Here is an 18,228-nt window from a genome sequence, read left to right as displayed (position 1 = left end):
TTGTATATAAATATAATAGGGGGATATTAATTTGTCTCCTGCCTGTGCTAAAAAAAAATAAACATTGTTTTTATAATCATTCCAAGGTTTATGCATACGACGTCTTTACTTTACGTGCACGTTTCGTTGGTTGGCTTAAAAAAAGCGTCGTTTCTATAGTATCTTATAACCGTTTTCACTAAACCTAGGAATCACCTTAATAGAATGCTTAACACTTTAGGCGATGTCTATAGGAAATAAACGTTTCACCTACTCTTATGTGATAACTATTGGTGAAAAGTTGATGTACGTGGAGGAATCTCCTTAGATAAGGCATTGCCTTTTTCATCGTTAGTTAGCACGGACATTTGTCTTTCAAATTCTCTCACTATCGAATAATATGAGTTAAAGCATCTGTGCGAGCGAGAGAGCAATATATTTTTAAGTACACAAAATTATATACTATAATAGCATGCACAAAATTATTTCCAGAGCAGATTGCGAGGATTACAACCATGTTTTGAACATAATTCTCCACTTAAATAGAAAAACAGTTTACTAATTACAAGGCTCCTTTGCATTGGCAGTTAAAAAAGGAGTCATGGACAGGACTTTCCACAGATAAACATTTTTATAAATTATAGGAATAGGTATAATAATTGTAGAACTAATCTTAATTGAACAGTTTTGTATTACCAAACATATCAATCAATTTAAGTTTAATTGTTGCAAGTTACGATTCCGTGAACGCGTGAACAATGTTCGTTAAAAAATAAACTCTTACCAAGTTTCAGTTTCAAGTAAACATCCAATTATTGAATGAATAATTGAATTATGCCAATTTCACTAGCGACGAACCAGACAATACCTAAATAAGTAACGCCTCATCTAAGGAAATTCCTAGGCATACATAACATTTTCACTAATAGTTATCACCTAAGAGTTGGTTAAACGTTTATTTTCTATAGACATCACCAAAATCATAAGGCGTTCGATTTAGGCGATTCCTCGAGTTAGTGAAAACGGGCATTAATGTTTGATTAATGCTGACACTCGGTAAGAGTTCCGTTGACCTGATTATGGTAAACTAGTTCAGCCCGCTTTTCCTAGTTAGTTAACAATTTTTTTAATGATTTATTTTCCTGTTTTTCGGGCCATTAGTTCTTTTAGTCAACAGACTTGCTTGGCTCAAACAAAAAACCAGTATTAAAAGGATATTGCAAACCACGCCGAATTTCTGTCCGCAACCTCAAGATGTCCATACTTCCCCACCTTGTTCGCTCTTACCGCCATGATAGACTTCTATAATGCGTTACAATCTTAAGCGAGACATTTTGTTTCGTATCAGCAATTACAATTTAGCAAATAAAAATGTACATTCACAATGTTCTACGTTTTCATAGGTATTATTTAGGTACACACCTAATTGTAAAAATCTTAATGGATCAGAAACAGTTTAAGTAATACACGGGCTAATTTAGCTTCGATCGGCAGTATAAAAATTTCATTACAATAATTCTAACCTAATGAAATTGACGTCACGTGTCGTGCAATTCCTTTGATAAGCTTCTTCGGCGACCATTTGGAGTGGTTAGTAAAGGTGTACTATTTCTTTCTTCGGCTATGACGACTTCTATGACGTCATCGTCGACTTGACTTAGAGATTTGTACGGAGGCGGAGGCGTTATACGCTTCCCTTCTCCATTTATTACTGGTAAAGCTATTTGACCCGTTAGTTCTGAAAAGATAAAAGTATGTAATTGTATGAGATCCTGTGGTCGTTCAAGGTCAATGATCTTTTGAAAGATTGGATCTCATTTGACGGCCATTCTCAATTATCATTGATGGTTCTGGGACCTAATCGAGTCTGGGGTCAAATTTGGGCAGAAATCTTTTAACTGTCCATGCTTCCGCGGCAGTTTATACGATCGAGAGTGGAGAATCGGGCTTGGCTCATAGCTTTATTGTTTTTTAAGACCAAAAATAAATATTGCACATTCCTTATGTGTACGTAAGCTCTAAGCTAGAATGTATATTTTTATAATATTGCTGCGCTCCTGCAAACGCTGTACCCAACTCGCCGTCTAAGTTAAAGAAGAAAAGACGCTTAAGGCTGTCTAGCTAAAATTAGGAGATAAAACAAGTCACATTACAAGGTAGTCAGAGACAAAAGAAGTAACATTAATTATGTTTAATGAGTATATATTGAGTTAACTTCATGAATGTATACTCATTGAAAATGCCGGCGAGCAAGTAAAGCCTAGTCGGCCTACCGCAAGTGTGTCGGGAAACGGGACTCCGCACTCTACACCACACCCATCCATTTCGGGTGGCTGAGTTCACTCATTGCTTATTAGAAACATGTAGGGATTTAGCACAACTGACCTTGTAAAGTGGAGTCCAGTTCCGCAGCAGTCATGACCACGACTACGCTGGAGCCAGCTCCGGTAAATACGGACGCTACATTGGTCCTTGGAGATAGTAATACGAGCGGTTGACCACGGGAACATAATGTGTTGGATAACGCACAAATGCCTTTGGCTGCGGTGAAATCAGCTCCTGGTTGAAAAGATTAAATATTTTACGTAAGTAAGAGATGGGCTGTCTAAAACATTTTCTTTTAAATTAGTCCGATATTAGGGCACCCGAATTACAACAACAATATAATTAACTATGGTACTCGTACATCTGCGTTAAGGACAGTATGTTACCTTTGTCCATCCACGCGTCCCGACTTATTGCATGCTAAAAATTATATAGTCAAGTTCACGGTTTGTTGGAGGCGCTTTGAACGAAACTGTCGCGCGTTATTTAAATTCAAGCTTACTCGCTTACGTTACCTAAATGTCCTAAGAATCCAAACAAAACTAAGTGCGGGAAATAAATTTTTTTTTCAAAATTCAAAATTCATTTATATCGGTATATTTGTAGTTAATATGTAAGTGTAGTATGTATGTTCATGTAAGTTTTTTTTTTGTTACATACTTTATGTACCATCCACTTTTTTATCGGCTTCGTACGCTCAGATTGCCTTTAAAAGTTCACTTTTAGTGATAAGGCCGCCTAGCACTAAGTACTATTACTGTTTTCCTTGTATTTTTCCTATTGTGTTGTGTTGCAATAAAGTTTTTCTATTCTATTCTATTCTATTCTATTCTAACTAACTAATGGATCTTACCAAGAACATATCTGCAGTCGATCACTACCGGCATACTGCAGCCTCCCTGTTTCTTCGCCGCGCGAGTAACATACTGTCTTATGTATTCCACGCCGGGGAAATATAGACTGTTTCCCACGGTAATTAAAAGGTAACTGGACCCTGTGTTATTCTGCAAGAAAATGATTATAAAATTAAACGACTGTACAGTGATCACGAAAGAAATGGTCTTACCTGAATATAATTTAATTTTTTTAACATTACATTATGTTTAGTTTGAAGTACTTTTACACTAAGGTTCAGAATACTTTGGCAGTTGACAATAGAAATGCAAATTTTGTAGCAGATTCTTTTTTTATGTTACGTGTTTATTATTTCCAAAGCTTAACGTTACTTTTATGAAATTTGGGAAGTAGTAATTAATTTTCATTCTTACGGTACATTTATTTTAATAATTATTATGATCAATTGCATATTTTACTGTTTTAAATTTTAGATATAGATCGTATTTGTTGTTGATCGTTTGTTTGAATCAAAAAACACTTCTCAGATCTTTACTCTAAAAAGTAATTGATAGATTGTAAACATATTAAGACATATAAGAAAAAATGGGTTGTACATCAGAATAGGCTTCTATCATCATAAGTTTAAAGGATTTCAGAATATCGCGTCAATATCTTTACTTCAAGGAAATTTCGGAAGCAATAAAGCCGAGGAGTTAGTTTCTTTGATTGTTTGAACGAACTATGGAACAACTTACCATTAAGATTTGTAAAATCTTTTTTTTGTACAAGAACGGTAAATGGTGCTATTGTTGGATAGAATAATCAACCCTGACATTACATGCGCGACTAATATGTTCATTGCTGTTATTTGCATAACTGCGCAGATCGCGATAGCCTTGTATCATTTTCTATAGACGTAGCTCTTAATGGTATAAAATTTAATGTTCGTAAATAATGACAGCCACGTTTGTTTTGTAGTTAGCATGTTCGACTGTGGATCTTTTGATCCTCTGTTCGTATTCCGGATTACCTTTTTACATAAAAAACATCGACATTAGTTGACATCAACTAAATGTCGAGTACCAGGAGTTCAGGAATTTGGCTTGTTCCACCCCAGTGACAAACAGACTACTTTAGCAGTTGGCAGGTGTTCATAACTCGTGTCATGACGTCTCTCGATGCACAAAATCCATATACATCCATACCCGAAGGCTTCAAGGCATGGAGGCATGGGGGTTGACAAAACAACAACAAAGCAGTTTAAAAAACCTAGAACCTATTAATATGTACATATTTTAGTTTTTTCGGTTATCTGGAACAGATCGCTGGAAGGAAGTAAAGCCCTTACTTGACAAACAGTACAAAAAAAAAACAGAACAGAAAAAGTCATCTGAACAATTAAATTACCTAATTTATAAAATGTATATCAATATTTGGAACTGGCAGGTATTGAACCTGCCACTTGATACCGTAATTAATATATGCCTTTTTTGACAATCTTATAGCGACGCCGTCTAGGAAAAAAACATTGCAGTTCCGATCTACTTTTCAAAGGTGCATATTACAATGAGATACTTTTGAAACAATAGAATTAGATCAATCTTTTTTTTATTATTATTATTAAATTGCTTTAATTTACGCTTTAAATTCGATAGGTTCTCCAAGTGTAATGCTTACTAATATTATAAACGCAAAACTGTGTCTGTTTGTTTGTTCTCCATTAACGAGTGACCTAAGCAACTAATCAACTTCATTTTTGGCGTAGAGTTAGTTGGAAGGACGGAGTAACATAAATTACTTTTGTTCCAGGAAAACAAATAGTTAACACGGGATATGAAAGAAAAACCATCATACACACAGACGAAGTACTTAACAGCTAGTTTTATAATAAAAACGCTTAAATTTTGATAAAATTACCGTTATAATTTCAGCATCCATTTGAGGTCTCGCACTGGGATATAACAACAATATGACGTTTAGCAATACGCCAGCCACAATTCCCAATTCGACGCCAACTATGAGGCACAGGGCAAAAGTGGCAAATGCTGGCACGAGGTCGGCGCGTCGAGAGCGCCACATCGGTTTTACCACCTGCAAATTCATTTTAATCAAATAACAATTTCGCATAGTCATTATGCTAAGCGTCGACATCTTAGTGGGTAAGTTAGTTATGTGCGTTATAAACAATTAAACATCGCTTGCTTTAACGATGAAAGAAAACATCTCAAAGAAACCTGCATGCCTGAGAGTTCTCCATAATGTTCTCAAGACCAGAGTAAGGAAGTACGCGAAGTCTAACCCCTAGTTGTGTAGAGTACATTGAACTACCGGTTGGGTCATAATAACTTAAATCTCTTATTAAAATAAGAGATTTGAGATTGAGGTTCGGAGCTCTAATGAGAGAGCTTTTACATTTCTTCCTTGCTTTACAAATACCGTTCCTTCAGGCTGATATATTATAATTATTATTGAAATAATAAATTTACCATATGCTAGTTCCGGATAATATAGCTTTCTAAATAATTATTAAAATCGGCTTATTAGTATCAAAGGTAAGCGATTAAAAACAGACCCAATCTTTTCTCTTTATAATAAAGTTATAGAAGGATAGAGCGACCAATCATGTATAAAGCACGGTAACAAAGCGAATCAGATGGAATTTACACTCAAGTGTTTTCCCACGTCACGTAAAACCACTTATGATAACGGCTAAGCAGTCTATTTATAATTAGATTAAGAAATATTAAAGCAATTACTCATCTTATCCAATCAAATAAAATTATAAATATCTGCGAAATACATGTCATCTATTAATTAAGCTAGTATGGTTCATTTTATATTTTAAACAAAAGCATCACCCAGAAATTTTTTTTTTAATTCATTTCACGTCTCATGAACTGATAATATGGCCTATGGCCTGCAGGGATTCCCCATATCTGTTGTTCCGAGATTTTATTTATCAACATATGAAAACATACTTGTGTATAGCAGGGCTAAAAAAGGGATTTTGAATTACCATTTATAAAATTAATAAATGTTTTCAACAATTTTGCTAATTTTAATATCTTCCTTAACAATAACAAATTGCAGCACTCAGCCGCTTTTTATGTGCGAACCGAACAAGAACGGTCAACGAACCCAGCCAAATCTCACATTCTAATTAACGTGTCGAAATTATATTTTATCTTATATCTTTAAACTTTTTAATTTTATCTTTATCTTTATATAATTCTTATATATATATATAGTTGGAATCTAGGAATCGGCTTTCAGGGGCGATAATCAACTTAAACATAAACTTACTTTTTCTTATTGGAAGAAAAGTAACAAAAAGGTGGTGTTTGGGTAGTCCCAATTGAAACTGAAAAATATGACTCTTCCCGACATGATGTAGTAAGTATATCTGAATTGTAGGAATTGTTGTTTCTTTAAAGTTCTATAAAACAGGCCGCGACAATATAAGACTATTTTTTTAAGTCAACTCATTCGCGGACGAAGTCGTGCAGGACCGCTAGTTTCTACAAAACGGTACGGTTTAAATCCAAAATAACTCACCTCGTACTCTATCATGAATATGACCGCGCATATGACGACAGCGGCTAGCGACGCCTTCGGAATGTAGTAAAAGTATGGTGTGAGTAGACTTAGGGCTAGTAGGACTAAAATACCTGAAAATAAATAATAGCATTATAATAGCATTATACAAGTAGTAGATAGTACTATAAATATCCTATAATGTATATGTAAATCGGTTTAGAATAGACGAGTTCAAAAAATTTTATTGCAGATTCAGAAAATAAGCATAAATAAATAAATATATATTACGACAGTACACACATCGCCACCTAGCCCCAAAGTAAGCGTAGCTTGTATTATGGGTACTAAGACAATGTGGCTGATGAATATTGTTATTAATATAATACACCGAAATACTTATAATATACAGATAAAAACTGAAAAACATTCATGTTCATCACACAAACATTTTCCAGATGTGGGAATCGAACCCACGGCCACGACTCAGGAAGCAGGTTCGCTGCCCACTGCGCCAGTCGGCCGTCATACAGCATACTTTTTAGTAGTAAATTGACAACATTCTGCTTTTCGAAAGTTTTTTTTTTATTCTACTACAAGTTAGCCCTTGACTGCAATCTCACATACTCTACTAGTTAGTTATGACGCAGTCTAAGATAGTATCGGACTGGCCTGTTAGGGGTATGGCAGTTACAGTAAATTCATACCCCTGATCGGTTTGTACGCGACATCGTTAAACGCTAAATCAGTGAAATATTTATAACAGTTATTTACCTGTAAAAATGCTTCCAAATTGCGTGGCGACGCCACTCGCGTGATTGACGGCGCTGCGTGAAAACGAACCCGTTATTGGCATCGCGCTAACGAACGATCCAAGGATGTTTGCCAAAGAGAGCGTTATAAGCTCTTGTGTCGCATCTACAGACTCCCCGCTTGCTAAAATAATAACATAATACCATTTATTTGAAACCTAAGTGGAGAAAGAGATAATTTTGGAAAACAAGTAGTCACTGGCTAGTTTTTTATAGTTATATCTTTAAACGAGCAATTCTTGCACCTATATGTATAATTGGTATCTCGGAATCGGCTCCAACGATTTTCATGAAATTTAGTATACGGGGTTTCGGGCCCATAAATCGATCTAGCTAGGATTCATTTTTTGAAAATTTAATTTTATTCGTGTTTTATCGATCAATATATATATAATGTTGGGTTGAAATGAGTTTTTCCGCATTTGTCTTTCAGAATCCGCTCAACGAAGTTTTAGATTGACGTGGTTTTTTGGATAGGCATAGTTGGAATATTATAAAGCTTTTAAATTTTGTTTGGTTGAACGCCCTAATCTCAGAAAATTATGTTTCCTTTTTTTTTGTTTGGTAGTAACAATTATGGCTATTATATACTATATAATCCGGTACGACCAATGGCTACTATAATTAATGAGTGCAAAAATATCCTTTTTGAGAGATTCTGATGTGTGCGATCGTGAACGGTAAACGTTACTCCAAACGAAGGAAGTATGCAGTAAGTATGTCGGAATGGTTGTTTCTTTAAAGTTCTATAAAACAGTCCGCGACAACATACGGCTATTTTTTGAAGTCGACTCATTCGCGGACGAAGTCGCGCGGGTCCCCTAGTAGTTATACTTAGATAAAATAATATAGAGAGATAATAAGACCAAGCAGATGGCTCATAGGTGGAAAACCATCGCTCATATGGAAAGCAACACTACGCTAAGAATTGAATTGAATTCAATTGAAAAGAATTTACAAACCCGGTTTCACCAGGCTCTGACAACCTGGGTAACTAATATAAGATTGAATAGCTATATTCTTAGCAAGCGCGTTCTTCCGGCGATAGTTTCTCTTTTACCATTAGGTGGTCCTTCGCTTGGACCTATTGCTATGAACATAAAAAATTAAGTTCGTTAAGAACACCAAAAAAAATTGATGTCTTGAATGGGAGGTCGTGAAAAGTTCCTTTTAAATTTCAACTTTATTTTATTTTTATTATTTGCTGTTACAACGGCAATGCACACTACAGGATTAAATTGACAGATCCATCAGTAAAGCCCTTCCGGACATAACAATAAATTGGACGTTTCGACTCATCACTGTATGGGAAATCTGTCAAATTGAATCCCAGTTAACAAGATCGTTAATAGAATAAGTTCGCACGAACGGTATACAGTACAATTAAATAAAGGCGTAATTTTATTTGTAAAGGATCCGAATACACACCAAAAGCTTTAGCGATGGCAACGTTGCCCAGCACTCCGATAATTGGCACGAGTACTATCGACGACCCCAAGTCGGAGCACATTTCGACAAATGTCACATTTCTCTCGCCTAACTGCGTGCCGAATGGCGGTAGCGACCAAGATGGGAGTCCTTCTCTAAAATAACAAGATTTTGGGGTGTTAAGGTACAATTGAAATTAAATGGGAAGGTATATTCAAGTGGGGTGGAGTGGCCTTGTTAACCGAGGGCCACATACTCGTATAGGAACTGTGAAAAGGTAAAGATCAAATGCGAACGTCCAAAGACGTCTCGCCAGCCAAGCGGGGGATATACAGATGCCCCCGTTGTTTCATTGTCCGTTCGTTTGTAAAGCCGTCTGTTTGGGCTAATTAACGTTAACTAAATTATGCCCGCTACTAAAAAATATGATAATACCACAAAATATTGTGTTTGTATCATCATATTTTTAATTTTTCGTATTTTTTTTATCGGTCTAGTGTCAGTTTACGAGTACGAGTTTACGATCCGCCGAATCGATGTCGTAACTTTGTGGCAAGAACCACACACAAGTACGGTTTTATGAGTTGCCTAGTGCAAATCGCTAGGTGAAGGTAAATGTATGTGTACGAATCTTCTTTGATAAGGCGTTACTTACTTAGGCATTCCCTTGTCGTTAGTGAAAACGGATATAAGTTAACTAAGCTCGCCGACCCTTGCTTTTCTAAGCTGCCTTCGTCTCTTCATTATAAGCGGAACTATGATGACGAAACTCGATGTGTATGTTTTCAAAATATATTAATAAGACAAAATAAGACGATTACTTTAATATTAAAACAATCCTAGATCATGGCTAACTTCCAAAGAAGATTCCATCATTAATCATTACAAATTAAAAAAATCATAGTAAAAAAGCGTAAGAATTTTAGTAACGAAATTATTGATTGACAAGTAAAATAGACAATTCTAATAATAAAACGACCTTAGTCAGTGTACCGTACAACCGGGTTGATTGAATTTTCATTTTAAATTATAATAATGAACACATCATCAAGTATTCACATGCATTCCAATGCAATATCCTAAGTGAAACTGAAAATATCTTCGAAGTGATGTTTTAAGATTCTCTTCGCCATTCTACAATGTCTATTAAATTTGATCAATCAAGTCTGCCATTTTTTTCTAACTAGCTGGGTTAAGTTAAGCCAAAGGTTAAACAGATTGGCATGGATCAAAAAATTAGTACGAGTTAGAAATGGAATGTGAAGAAAAAATAGATCCCACTTGTTGTGGATTGTGGAACTCCCTACAAAAGACCTATGTCCAGCAGTAGACGTCCATTGGTTAAAATGATGACGACGATGATGTGCAAAAAAAGTTATTTAAGGTTTACAAAATACGTTTTGAAGGATTACTTACTTTACGGTACCGGTAAGTTTGAAGGGTGATTTTGTGTAAGAGTCCCACGCATAAGCTATCAGAGAGCACATCACCACAATTATAGCGTTACGCGATGTAGACAATAGCCACAAGGTTTTCTTTAAACCTTTCTGATTTTGCGGCAAGTTCACGTCTTTTATTTTCTGCAACAAAAGTTTAACGTATAAATCCCGCGCCAATAAAGAATTGATTTATAAAAGCCAGCGGATTTAGTGCTATCTCATTCGCACAATATCAATATTTATATATATAATATACAATGTGTAAATTAAAACTGAAATATTATTGTTAGGCTTTAGAGGTACATTATTTACTGTCTCTGTGAACATAACTGTGAAACCGTAACGCTAATAGATTTTGAGTAAACCATTGCCATAGTTTTTACTGAAATAAATCAGATACCTACAGCTCTAAAATCACAGGCAAAATTCAAATCATGTGACTCTTGTCACTTAATTAGGTACGTGTCGCGTAGCGTAGGTACTACACGCGTGTCGATCTTTTATCTTCAATAGGGTTGTTATACGTGAACACTAAGAATGTTTTAAATTCGTTTGTATAGAAAAATAAATAAGCTTCTTTTGTTTTAATATTTTTACAGGGCGATTCCTTATCCAATATACCTACTTACTTATGCACCATTCAACAGTATTTCGTAATTCTTAATTTTATATATCCAAGCATATTACCCAACTTATCGTATGTGGAAAACCATTGCCTAGAAAAAGGGTACGCAAGGAACATATCTTGCAAGGTACCTGTCGCGCAGGTGTTAAGCCTCATGTACTTGTAACTTAGCATAGCGGTTGTTCTTCGCAAGCTCTACTACTATTAAAACTGTATAATGTGCAAAAGAGATAGCAAGCTATCCGGCTGCTTTTTATAAATCTTTTCTTTAAATGGCGCAGGTAATAAGTGTTAATAATGTTCTATTTTATTTCCTGAAAACATATCTAAAACCATAATGAATTAACGCATATCAAATTGTGAGATAGGCCTCGCTTATTTATTACACATCGGAATTTAATTATAATAAGCGTAATTTCTAAATTCTAGTTGTTATTATTTATATTAAGTAGTGCCCTTCGGTAAAACGAACCGTAATGTACCTACGTAAGTTATTAATTAATCGCCGGATCGCGTGCATTGCGTGATCTTGTCTCTCTGATATTTTATTTTACTGTAACGTGTTAGAGTAATAAAATTTATGTCATTAAACACAAACTTTAAATATATAATGTACACTATATATTCAATATAGTCTACATTATTGCACAAGTCAAGACCTTTCACAGGAAACCCAAAAAAAAAATCGAATTCGCCATTTTATGGTGGCAGCCATCTTGGATTTAAAATTTGTCGTAATGTATAGTAGTCACGCCCTTTCATTTGATTGAGGAAGTTGTGAAAAAATTTCTAATCCGTCATTTTGACCGATTTTCTTCGAAAATTGCTAAGAATACTACCGACTAATTTACCTTTCAAAAGACAAATCAAAATCGGTTCATCCGTAGGGGAGCAAAGATACCACAGACTGGTGTAGCACCTCGTCGTTTTTCGAATCTTGGGTTATACCTTAGTATATATAAATCTAGTAAAGTAATAGGTATTCTTTGATTTCACTGAACGTGTAGGATTCCGTAGTTTACCGTCAGTGTTGAGTTTGTTTGGTAGTTTTGAACATTTTTCTACTAAAACCAATGTACTTTCTTATTTGAACTAAAGTATTTTGAATGAAAACATTGTTAATAATGATTAAGAGATATTATTATTTAGGATGTTATGAATTTATTTACCATGCATGGGCTCTTCTTAAGCATAATATCTAACAAACTGTCGTCGAATCGAGAAATAGTTTTTACACGTCTGTAATATTTTACAAAAACTGATATAAAGACACCATGGTAACGAAAAAAAAAATCACCAATCACTTCATGAAAGACGGAAGGGCAGACGGAGATGGAGAGTCTATAAGGGTTTCTTGATGAATGGGAAACACAAAATCAATTCCAAAATAATTTATTGCAGCTTAAACCTATTAATTTTTTTTAAACGATTAATTTTAAAAGTGAAAGTAAATTATTTCCGAAAATCACTTACCCTCATTATAAGTAGTATAATTATACACGCAATACCTAAAGTACTATCTGCTAAATTGGCATTGGGAATGTTCACAAAAACCTGAAACAATATTAAATATTTCTTAATTATTTCGGCATTCAACGGCCATTTCGAACATGAAATCATTATAAGTTTCTATTTTTATGTCAATTGGGTATACATTAAAATGATCAATTTCGTCGAAAAATATACTTATGTACTGCAATTTTAAATCGATTTATGAGTTTTATATGATCAAACTTTAAGACTATTTTTAATCATCTTAATTATTTTTTTTTTGTTAATGGATGTAATGTCTGTAAATATAGGTTATTATTATTATGATTATAAATAACATTGCCCAGCAGTCGGACAGTGGGCCATTAGTTATAACAAACATAGATAAGAAAAATAGATAGAAACATACTAAAAATTTATTTCAATGATACCGAAATAAGTTATTGGTAAATTAATAATTCAAAATTAAATATCGAGGTATTTTGTACCTTTTTCACATTATCCATAAATCCTTTGGATCTAAATTGGAGTCCAAATAATCCTTTCAGTTGTGAAACGGCGATTATAACGGAGGTTGCTGACGTGAATCCAACCGTAACTGGTACCGATATAAAGTCTATAAGGACACCTGTTGAAGATAATAATGTTACATTCTCTTCCAAATGTTTAAGAAAAGCATCTTAAAATTTAAGGAGACCTTGGAACTTTATTACACACAAAAAGCGCCAGGATAGGAGGTTAGGCGGCTTGGTACAGACTCTTTTAAAAGGAAAGGAACTGTCAATATCATTTCAACAAGGACTTCCCAACTTTTTCACTTCGCTGCAATCTCATCTGGTCGTAAGTTGTGATGCAGACAAATAGGGCAGCGTGCTAACCTGCGATAGGCTGGACGTAATATTAAACCCAAATCCCAATATTTAACGTTTTACTATCTGGTTTTTTGATATGAACAAAATTCGTTACGAAATCTGCATATCGGTGTTTTTTCTTTGAGTTTCTCATTCGAATTTCTTTATAATCTCTCTCATATCTAGATTTTATTTTAGATAAAGGAAATTTCAATAGACATTATGTATAAACTGTTTAAAAATTGAATTCTTAATTCATTGTTATTACTTAAGATCGCGCGACAATATTGACTTTAAGCATGAAACAATGTGATTAGCGATTGGATAGGTCCTGAAGTAGGCATTAACGCATGCAGGTCAAATTAATAGGCTAACTCAAACCTAAATCAAGATTCGAAAAGTACACTCAAAAATAGATTTTAAACTTAGATTTTCGTGGTTAATCAACATTTCTTAAGCATAACTTAAATGTCAAAAATAGATGTTTAAAAAGGCATTATTAATATGAAATACCTATTGCAAGATATATGTTATATATATATAAATAAGTTTAGGTATATATAAGATATATATATACCTTAACACATACACATACATCAAGTACATGATATTAAAATAGAAGCTACTCCTCATGTACATGCGAGTAAAGACAAACTTACCCAAGTGCAATATTCCCATAGCCAGCTGAACTACGCCAGTTAGGAAACATAGAAGTACGGCGTAGTCGAAGTTTCGTCCCTGTATTTGCTCATATGTCATGAGTGCCAAAAGCGCAGTGGGGCCTAATGTGATGTCTTTGCATGAACCAAATATTGCGTAGACAAAACATCCCATGAATGACGAGTACAAACCATACTAGAACAAAGGCAAAACATTATTTATTGAAATAGATCTGTAAAAGGTTCAAGTAAAGGTGCGTATACAATTTTTTTTCTATTTAACTAAGATGTTGATAAAGAGGGGGGGGGGGAGATAACTCGTTAGCGTTGAAATATGTAATATTTGTCCTGTTTTACTAAATGTTTATATAAATAAACGTGTATTTTATGGAAGAAGCTTCAGGTTTTTTAATTTTTAACATGTTTATTAATAATTTACTGCTATCATTAACAAATTACATTAAACTTAACGTTGATATCAATGACAACATTATTATTTTTTATTTACATACTAGTGGTCTCTCGCGACGTCGTCCGCGTAAAAGTCAACCTTAAAAGATAGACATGCTGTCGCCTGTACCAGACTTTTTTAGAACTTATAAAGGGAGAAACTTTTTTATGCGTGATTTTATCGAAACTTTAACCGTTTACGCAGCGCACGTGGCGTAGTGGCCGATTTTGAAACATTCTTCATTGGTCCTATGCTCCTTTTAGTCTTAGCGTGATGGTATATACTCTATAGCCTTCCTCGATAGATCAGCTATCCAACACTGAAAGAGTTTATCAAATCAGACTCGTACCTGAATAAATCAGCCGTTTAGTTGCAGTATAGGTAAATAACCTAGATACCGACTGCAGCGCCATCTTTCGGGCAGATTTGTGAATCTAAACCATCCACCCAAACGAATACTAAAAATTTCATTCAAATCGGTCCAGCCGTTTAGGAGGAGTTCAGTGACATACACACGCACAGAATAATTATATATATAAAGATAAATAAAATAACTGATTATAGTTTAAAAATTTTTTTATGATGAATTCGCACGTATGCAATTTTGCTTTCAGTCAAATATCAAGTTTAAATTTTACAATCTTATCCTTTGTATGGAGATCACATCGCTTAAGTCGGAAGATCACACTCATTACGAGGGACTATTTTGAATTGGTACGTTCTTTACATAAGTAAATACAAATTTGGAACACGAATCAAACATAAAAATGCTTCTATTAGCTTTTCCTGTATTCTTTTCGATTTGGTTCAGAACAGGTGCACTTTTCGATTTTCTTTTGTTTTAAAATGTGGAGGACATTTAAAACAATTAGAATGTTTGCCCTGTTGTTTGCACAAGTGTGATTATTGCAATATTATTCGTAATACTCAATGTTATTGTACCTAATTGGTAGGTAATATAATATATGAGTCCATTAAATTTATTGAACGTTGGTTGCATGTTATGATAGAAGTAGAACTTACTTTAAAAATTAACCTCATGGGTACTAAAAAAACTCATCCAAAGCAAGCTTAAAATTTAAAATGTTCGAAGAAGGTTAAAATAAATAAATAATAAATAAATATATTACGACAATACACACATCGCCACCTAGCCCCAAAGTAAGCGTAGCTTGTGTTATGGGTACTAAGATGACTGATGAATATTTTTATGAATTATATATACATCAATACTTAGAAAATACATATAAACACCCAGACACTGAAAAACACATAATGCTCATCACACAAACATTTTCCAGTTGCGGGAATCGAACCCACGGCCTTGGACTCAGAAAGCAGGGTCGCTGCCCACTGCGCCAGTCGGCCGTCAAAATGGATTACTAGTCTGATCATGGAATCTAGGATAATCTAATAATTTGCCGGAACCGGCAAACTGACCCCAGTTTGCCGGGTCCGGCAAATTATTATCAGGTCTTTTGGTTAGAATTTGTCATTACCAGCACATCAGTCTAAGCATCATCATCATCATAATATCAACCGATAGACGTCCACTGCTGGACATAGGTCTTTTGTAGAGAGTTCCAAATTCCACGTGGCGTGGAGACAAAAGTCATAAAGCTTAAACTAGAACCATTCTGCACTGTCTTTCAGGCTGAAATGTATGCATTGGATAGAGCAGTACGCCATATAAAAGATAAAAATATCCAAAAATCTAACCTATTTAGTGACTCAAAATCTTCCCTTGACCTAATAAAAAGGCATACAACCACACATCCACTAGCATGTTCAATAAGGAAAAACTTGATAGCCATTCAAAAACAAGGGAAAGCATTACATATTTTCTGGGTAAAGGCCCACGTAGGTGTTGAGGGTAATGAGAGGGCCGATCATCTTGCCAAGGAAGCAGCGTTATATAAAAGAACTAAGGCGGACTACGATGCATGCCCAATTTCCTACATAAAACACTCTATAAGAAGTGACACACTCGAAAAATGGCAAAATAGATATACCTCAGGATCAACTGCCGGAACAACTAAGTTATTTTTACCAAATGTCAAACAGGCCTATAAAATTCTCAAACAAACCAAACTAAACCCGATAAGAGTGCAGATTCTTACGGGACACGGTGGGTTCTCGTATTACCTCCATAGGTTTAAATGTAAGGACAACCCATCATGTAAATGCGATCCAGAAACAGGAGAGGATATTATTCACATCATATCCGAATGCCCGAGATTTGGAAGACAGAGATATGACACTGAAATGGAAATTGGAAAAACCATAAAACCAGACCTATTTAATGATTTGATGAGCCATATTGAAACAAGGGAAAAATTCCTTGATTATTGTGAGAACTTAGCAAGAATTATAATAAAAGAAAACCAGACTAACTAATCTGTGAACAGTGCAACAACCCTTCTACATAAATGAATACATTAATATACCATACCACACAATGTATCCCAAACATCAATACATATATATTATATAAATAAAAAATATATGTGTATATTTCTGTAATATACATCTATATATAAACCATCTATATATTGAAACACCCGCCAAACTAACCAAAAAATGTTATTGCAAAAAGTAAAGGCTCTGGTTGCTATGTTATAAATCACACAGCAACAAAAGACCACGACATGGACGTGGATTGCAGGTACTCATAATATAATAATTATGATTACCCGCTAATCTTTACTAGTAGAAAATTAAGTGCAAAAAGTTGGTAAGGAAGAGAGAAAAAAAAAAAAAAATAAATAAAAAAAAAAATGAATAATTGGTAAAGTCATGTAAAATTACTTAAAAGAAGTTGTTGGAATGGTATATCTTTAAACAAAGTAACTATGTACTCAAATAAAGACAGAAAATGGAGGGAGAAAAAGAGAAAAAAAAAAAAAAAAAATAAATAAAAAAAAAAAAAAAAAAAATATATATATATATATATTTAAAGAGTAAAAAAAAAAAAATTATAATACTTAAAAAAAAATATAAAAAAAAAAAAAAAAAAATATGTATGTAAGGTCTTAATATTTAAGATATTGTAGGAAGTACCCGGTTGTAGACTCTGCACAATGTAGAAGTTGCATAAAAAAAAAAAAAAAAAAACCAGAATGCTATCACGTAGCCTATTTGAGTACCGACCTAGAACAGTCTTCGATCCTAATGTCGAAGGAAAAAAGGAAGGAACACATTTAAAAAAAAAAAAAAAAAAAAATTCCACGGTTCTGTGCCGCTTGAATCCAGCGGCTACCTGCGACGCGCTGTCGCCTGTCTACCTCGTTGGGGGTCGACCAACGCTGCGCTTACCAGTTCGGGGCTGCCATTCCAGCACCTTGGGACCCCAACGTCCATCCTTTCTCCGAACTATGTGCCCGGCCCATTGCCACTTCAGCTTCGCGGCTCGTTGAGCTATGTCGGTAACTCTGGTTCTTCTACTAATCTCCACATTTCTGATTTGATCGCGTAGAGAAACTCCGAGCATAGCTCTCTCCATCGCCCGCTGAGTGACTCTGAGCTTTCTTATGAGGCCATAGTCTTAAGCAGGAGACAAACATTTATTTCCCCCCATTATATCCCGAAAAGAAGTATCCCCCTGTTTAACATTACAAATATATTATTTGGATATTATTTCCACCCGTTCGGCCATGCTCGGAGAGTTGATAAAAATCTGGTAGATGATTAAAATTTTGTTGTTTTTTTCCGTGGAGATAAATGTCCCATGCCCGTGCTAGCGGTGCAGCCCGGAGTAAGGAAATTGGCGTTGTCCACCTCCGTGCCTCGGAGAACAC

The 18,228-nt window shown here is 34.7% G+C and overlaps 1 protein-coding gene across 1 annotated transcript in view; it reads right to left on the bottom strand.

The window, feature by feature from the left end:
• Nucleotides 1-963: 963 nt before the first annotated feature.
• LOC120629478 (sodium-independent sulfate anion transporter-like) overlaps nucleotides 964-18,228 on the bottom strand; it is a 35,007-nt gene continuing 17,742 nt past the window's right edge. Inside the window, exons 3-13 of the mRNA XM_039898419.1 lie at nucleotides 13,981-14,176; nucleotides 12,959-13,098; nucleotides 12,453-12,533; nucleotides 10,332-10,495; nucleotides 8,916-9,070; nucleotides 7,450-7,611; nucleotides 6,697-6,809; nucleotides 5,059-5,232; nucleotides 3,158-3,308; nucleotides 2,365-2,538; nucleotides 964-1,717 (exon numbers count right to left, since the gene is read on the bottom strand). Coding sequence (XP_039754353.1) covers nucleotides 1,518-1,717; nucleotides 2,365-2,538; nucleotides 3,158-3,308; nucleotides 5,059-5,232; nucleotides 6,697-6,809; nucleotides 7,450-7,611; nucleotides 8,916-9,070; nucleotides 10,332-10,495; nucleotides 12,453-12,533; nucleotides 12,959-13,098; nucleotides 13,981-14,176 — 1,710 coding nt within the window. The 3' untranslated portion in view covers nucleotides 964-1,517. The remainder of the gene's footprint in view (nucleotides 1,718-2,364; nucleotides 2,539-3,157; nucleotides 3,309-5,058; nucleotides 5,233-6,696; nucleotides 6,810-7,449; nucleotides 7,612-8,915; nucleotides 9,071-10,331; nucleotides 10,496-12,452; nucleotides 12,534-12,958; nucleotides 13,099-13,980; nucleotides 14,177-18,228) is intronic.

This window comes from Pararge aegeria, chromosome 14, assembly GCF_905163445.1.
Source record: "Pararge aegeria chromosome 14, ilParAegt1.1, whole genome shotgun sequence".
Classification (NCBI taxonomy): domain Eukaryota; kingdom Metazoa; phylum Arthropoda; class Insecta; order Lepidoptera; family Nymphalidae; genus Pararge; species Pararge aegeria.
The sequence above is the reverse complement of the archived record's forward strand: the minus strand, read 5'-3'. Positions and strand labels throughout refer to the sequence as shown.